Source organism: Centruroides vittatus, unplaced genomic scaffold, assembly GCF_030686945.1.
Source record: "Centruroides vittatus isolate TY-2023 unplaced genomic scaffold, ASM3068694v2 contig_973, whole genome shotgun sequence".
Lineage (NCBI taxonomy): Eukaryota > Metazoa > Arthropoda > Arachnida > Scorpiones > Buthidae > Centruroides > Centruroides vittatus.
In genome coordinates this window covers 746,419-752,983 of record NW_027122646.1, presented here as the reverse complement: position 1 = coordinate 752,983, position 6,565 = coordinate 746,419, and the positions used below count along the sequence as shown (strand labels likewise).

Genomic DNA, 6,565 nt, shown 5'->3' with positions numbered 1-6,565 from the left:
CTGTAGCTTTGTTCAACAAGAAATTATCGCTTTCCTACGATACTGAAATCACGGTTATTATGTTCGCACTAATAAAGTTTAATCGGATTCTAACGACTTCTTGATGCGTTACTTTTTTGGTACTGAGTATAATTAAATGAGTATATAGTTAAATTTAAAAACGCATTTCGACAATTAACATGATCTAAATTTCAGAATTTTCTGAAATAATTTTGTAATTTTATAATAAATATATTTTATTTTATATATTTAATTATACAGGATGAATATAAAGTTTTGTGAAAATATTAACAAAATATTATAATTTGTTTTCAGGTTGCCTGAAATATACTGACCCAAGGAGAGAGAATCCCTGCGATTTGTGCACGTTTGAGCAGATTAACGTATGCGGAAGAATAGACAAACTTCACCCAGTCAAGAAACATGTTTCAATATCAGACTATTAGTTAATAAATTTAGACGAATAGATAATATAAACAATGCACAATGTTCCGAGAGATTTACCATACTGGATGAAACAGTTCTACGTGTAGATATTTCAATAGTACAGAATTCTACATGATCAACCAGGATGCTAAGGCGAAAGCTCCATGAACAACCAATACTTCACTTCACTTCACTTTGTAAAACTCTTTATTTAAAAAGCCCCAGTACCGCTAGGCATCACTGGGGTGGAAAACAGAAAGTATTACACTAGTTACATTGCTGTCTTATCAACGATGATAAAGAAGTAATTATGTACAGATATACATCAGTGGGGAAGCCACAGTTGAGTGCACTGCATAAACAACTTATACATTGATGTCTTACCGATGAGCAAAGTATTATATTGTATAGTTTATACAGCAAATAACATTTACAGCAACAATCACAGCACCAACATGTCCTACAGTGCTGTCATATCACAGAATATAACCAGAATATAGATGTACAAATATACAGCACAATGAAACTACATTAACATTGACAACATAATCAAAGCTGATGGTGATGCCTTAACAGGGATGATTACTCACAGCACAGTAACACACAGGGGTAATGACAACAATTCACTGCATACAATTATTAATCTAGATTAAGAAAATCTTCAAGACACAACACCACTGTCACTTGGCAGTGGAAGCTGTCTTCGCAGCACCCTACTTAATTAACTGTAGTCCTTCTGAAGTAAGAGGTGACAAGGTCCCTGAAAGCCTGAAAAAGGTTGTTGTCTTGTAACAACACATGTAGGTCCTGAGGCCAGTTCCCACTGGACGGCAGCAGGGAGAGAATGGCGCTTCGTTTGTCGTCCAACATCGGGCACTGCAGCAGATAGTGCCTGGCACCATCTGGTATATTGCATAGTTCACAATTCTGTTCAGTTGTTTTGTTGAACCTGAAGAGATAACTATTAAATTTACCATGCCCGGTATAAAACTGTGTTGTTCTATGTTCAATATAATGATGATTACTAGCTGAGACTGTGGGGAAAAAATCCCTTGTAATGCTGTTGGTCCGCAGGTTCCATGTACCCTGCCATAACTCAGTCGCATTCTCCTTTAGGCTGGAAATTATGTAGTTTTGGGGAGTTGCTGTATAGGTAGGTGTGCCGCTGGAGACAGATGCGGCGCGGGCAAGCTCGTCCGCTCTCTCATTTCCAAGGACACCAGCGTGCCCTCTGACCCACACCACCGAAAACCTATTGATGTTTTTGGTCATTTCCCGGAGAATTTCGTTGACTATGGGATGGCCCCAGTTAAAGTTGTGGATAGCCTGAAGTGATGAACTGGAATCTGTGAACAGATTGATGTTGGTATTACTTAGCTCCTCGTTACTCCATTTGACTGCTTTCAGGATTGCCCAAAGTTCCGCCTGAAACGCAGAGCAAGTATTGCCCAGTCTATCAGAGAAATTATACACTTCCAGGTTGCCATGATACACTACAAACGCACATCCAACCCCATCATTGTTCTTCGATCCATCAGTAAAGACACTGAAGGACTGATCTGGCCAGGGTTGACCTCCAATGTATGGCCAATCATAGGGAGGGACAGAAGGGGTACAACTATTTGTACTCTCGATATTGTCAAATATTACACCGTTTAAAAGGATGTTTTGGCCCTTCCTCATTCTCCATCTTTGTACCGCAATTTCCAAATGTAATGTCACTGGGAGTTTGCTAGCAATAACTTGCAGGGCAGCAGTTGGAGCCATCGAATAGGCTCTGCAAATACGCAGCAGGGCCCTCCTCTGGGCACTCTGTAATTTTCTGTCAATATGGACTTTCCCTAACCCATCTGCCCAAGCAGGTGCAGCATAGCCAATAATGGGCAGGAACACTGAGTCATAAATAATACTCATTATTTCAGGACACAATCCCCACTTTGACTTTGCTACCTTTGACAGTGCATTGAATATCTTGTTTGTCCTATTACATATATATTTGATATGGGGGATCCAGCAAAGCTTGTGGCTAATGACAATGCCCAAGTACTTTAGTGATTTTACAACTTTTACACTACTATGCCCCATATGTATAGTAGGTACTCTTCGATATAAATGTGGGGCTCTTGGCTTTGTAAAAATAATTCCCTTTGTCTTGTTTGGGTTAAATTCTAGTTTGTTCGTTTCGCCCCAGTCCTTTATTTTTGCCAGTATGGAATTAGCCTTTACTTCCATTTCTGCCCGAGAGAAAGCAGCCACCAGTACCATTACGTCATCTGCGTACGCCACTGTCCAGTCATTTCCAAATTTTTCATTTAAGAATCCGTTGAATAGCAGGTTCCACAAAAATGGGCCTAATACTGAGCCCTGTGGGCAGCCTCGAGAAATGTGTCTTGTGTATGTCCTTGAGCCAACGCAGAGAGTAGATGTGCGGTCCTGCAGGTAACTCCGTAATATATTATATATAAAGCTGGGCACTTACCATGAACAACCAATAGTGTGGAAGATCTTTCATTACAAACTCAGGAAACGTGCATATTGTGTCCAAGTTTTGCAAAAGCTAGAAGAGGACTGTGCCGTCCGCCAAGAAATGCATAATGATATACTGAATTCTGTGAAACAAGAGGTTCGCTAGTCAGTTGATTAATGAAAGAAGACAACGCAATGGTTAGACGATCTGCCACAGAGATGACTTCGGAGAACTATCTACAGAAACTGGCCCCTATTTAAATATAGACACGTGAAAAAAACCCGGAAAACTCCAAGCGGCCAACCCGTTGGTGAGGCACAAACACATGACCTACTTCTAGTGTTTAGTAGTTTTATTCATGAAAAAATAAAATTTGATGGTACTTCCACATAGGTTAATTCACTCAAAGTGCACAAACCAGAAATACATTCTTTTTTCTTGGGTCAGCATGTTTCACACGACTGCAAACAAATGATTTTGTTGAAATAGATCGAGACTTCATAGTCACTCTGAATTTATATTATTAAAATATACAGTGTCCCAAAAACTTCCATACGTACAAAGGTGAAATGTAACTTTATTCACAAAACGTTAAAATGTCAACATTCAGATTTGTGTCAGTGGATTGACGGAGTAAGGCAACGGAACATATCGGTGATCTGCCAATGGGGTAACTTCTAGCAGGACTTCCTATGTGGAAACTGAATTCTGTTTAGGTGTTAGACACACAAAGAAAACCCATAACACTGCATGGTAACCAGTCCATTGGTCAGGCACGAACCAATGACCAACTATCAGCGTTCAATGGTTTTATTATTCGGCCACTCGTGAGCTTGATTTGTGTCACTGTATGGAGACTTTTGGGACACCCTGTATAGAAAAATATTACATTATATACTTTGTAAATTAAAAAAAACTATATTACAAGTTTATATTTAACACTTTAAGTTGTTTTAAAATTTATTGATTAATATGGAATTCATTGCCAAATCACTACAAATCAATATAATGTTTATAATTTTATTTAATAAATTAATGTAAAATTTTAATGAGATACATTATTAAAATTTTTAAAACACGTTAAATGGAAATAATTTTTAATTTTATTTATAATCGTTATTTTAGTTTTTTAATAGAATAAAACACTTTAACAATATTTTTAATCTGAGATATTTGATAACAATCTATTGGTGAATACAAAACCATTTTATTCATTCAAATGTTTAAATAAATAATTCTAAAATTGAATTAATTTTTGATGTATAAAAATTAAATAAATATTCATGTCATGTAAATTTAATGCGATTTATTAAAATTCATAAGGTGTTAAATAAAATATGTAAATTTTATTACTGTCAAAATATTACTGAGTTTATTTTTCTTTTAAAAAACAGTTCGAGTGAAATTTATCTTTTGAATAAGTTTTGTTGAAAATAAAATTTATTTATTTATATATTGCTATAAATATTTAATTTTAATTTAACAATAAATCAAAATATCCAAAATTTAACGATACATTAATGGACTTAATGATATTATATTAATTTGCAATAAAGCTAATTCTATATAATTATGTTGTCTACATGAAGAACTATACAATAAAGTCAACAGAAAATGTTATTCATTATCATATGAATTAGCTTTATCCTACTGATTGATTATCAAGTATAATTGACTCCTGATAATGATATCATTAAAGTGGTAAAGTGGATTAATGATGCCAAGACAGTACATCGATTAAGTTTAACGTTTGTCTTTGTTTAAATCTAAACATGTAGATTAAAACTTTTATTAAACACAAAAAAGAAAATAAGTTTTAAAGCATAGAAATTTAAACATTATTTGATTATTACATATAGGAATTATTAAATGCATTGTTATTAATTTAAATAAGGGCAATACTAAAAGATGGATTTAGACTTATTGTAGCCCTAAGCTATTACATATAAAGGGACTTTTTCTGTCTACTAAGTAATAATTAATTTAAAAGAGAAAGCTCTAAGCCAGTGACATGAGGTCTAAAGCTATCGTTTGTTTAGCTTACGTGTAAATATACCGCTAGCAATATTATTATGTTAGTTTATAACATAAATAAATTAATCTATTAATTATGTAGGAAGTAATTTAAATAAATTATAATTTATTAAATAATGAAGCTTTAAAACTATTTTCTACAGGAGACTCAAACATAAAATTATAATAAAATCCAATTTCGTATAATGTGTAATAAACTTAATTTTTAAAGTTAGGTTACTTATCTCCAAATATTAATAACTTATATATACTTGCATGCATCTGGTCATTCATTATCAGTCAGTATAGTTTAAGATAAAGTACGTAAATCTCACAGTAAATTTAAATTTGAATTCTTTTCTTAATGATGTATGCCATATTTAAAGACGTTATTGTAGAATAATTTTTCAATTAACTTTCAAATAGCAATGATTTGTATATCATACCAAAAATAAGTCTTCATTTTAATTTTAAAATAAATTCACTTTACAATAGAATTTATAATTCTTTGGATTTTAATCAATTTGTCCAAAATTTTACTCTTTCGAATCGTTTATAACATTACAAAAATTGTTTTTTTTTCTTTGTAACGAATTTAACTTTAAAAAATCTAGTAACGTCTTACGTAACTTTTCCAGCAACATTTAAAACTGTGTATGTTGCCATCTCTTATGATATTTTATTTAAAAAATTATTTATATAATTAATTATTTATAAAATGGCAAAAAGCTTAAGATTGAGGGTAGAGATGAGTTTTATAAAATAAGTTGTAATGCTAATTACGTGTAAAATCTTCATTAACTTCAATTCTACTCCAGATATGACACACAACCCCTCTTTATCTCATCACTCCCTCGACCTTCCACCACCATAATTTGGCAGCATCAATACCCCTAATACACAAACCTCCTTGCAAAATTTCAGAAATTTTCGACAAAAGACAGAAGAGTTATTTGTTAAGCTTCTAAGAGGTGTCCCCCACAAATACTAATATTCGTACAGTACATACAGAGAAAAACCCCGAATTTTTTGCATTTCTCGACGTTTCAAAGTACGCTGAGTAAGAACATGCAAAACCTTGGCGGGTTATTTTTTTGACAGATAGCTTTATTCTCCTTCGTTATATAGCCTATAACAGCCGGAAAAGTAGTATAAAAAGTTGAATTCTTTAGAAAATATTAGAGAAAATCTGGTATAATATTTTACATATTATATATATATAATTATTCATTTTAATGTTTAAATCTTGATGAAATCATTTTTCTATCGCCATAAATTGTTGATAAAATAGATGAACCAATACTTTTCAAAGAATGAGAATTACAAAAAAAGCTATTTCATTATTATTTAATTAAAAATGGAATTTTCCTATTAAAAACATGTAAGGAATTCAGTTTTCATCACTTCATTAAGGGTTTAAGTTTCTGCTGTCCTTGCTTTCTAATTATACCGTAGATATAGAACGTTCCGAAATTTATACAAATAACTTACAAATATAGAATTAACACAATGAGTAAATTGAAATTAAAAGTAATATTTACAAGTTTATCAGTTTTCTATAACGTATATATTTATTCAAGTTTTTTTCTTGTAATTAATAGTATCAAATTCACTAAACGAGAAAAAGAATTTGATTAAAAATTAATGCTAATTAATAAT

At 32.5% G+C, this 6,565-nt stretch overlaps 1 protein-coding gene across 1 annotated transcript; it reads right to left on the bottom strand.

Moving 5' to 3' along the window:
* Positions 1 to 1,143: 1,143 nt before the first annotated feature.
* Positions 1,144 to 2,340, bottom strand: LOC136985609 (uncharacterized). Its single transcript, XM_067282924.1, has one exon. The coding sequence runs from the start codon at positions 2,338 to 2,340 to the stop codon at positions 1,144 to 1,146; it is 1,197 nt and encodes a 398-aa protein (XP_067139025.1).
* Between the last annotated feature and the right edge of the window lie 4,225 nt (positions 2,341 to 6,565).

Bases quoted from the DNA above. Each gene is read 5' to 3' on its own strand.
- LOC136985609 (XM_067282924.1), bottom strand. From the start codon at position 2,340: ATGAGTATTATTTATGACTCAGTGTTCCTGCCCATTATTGGCTATGCT.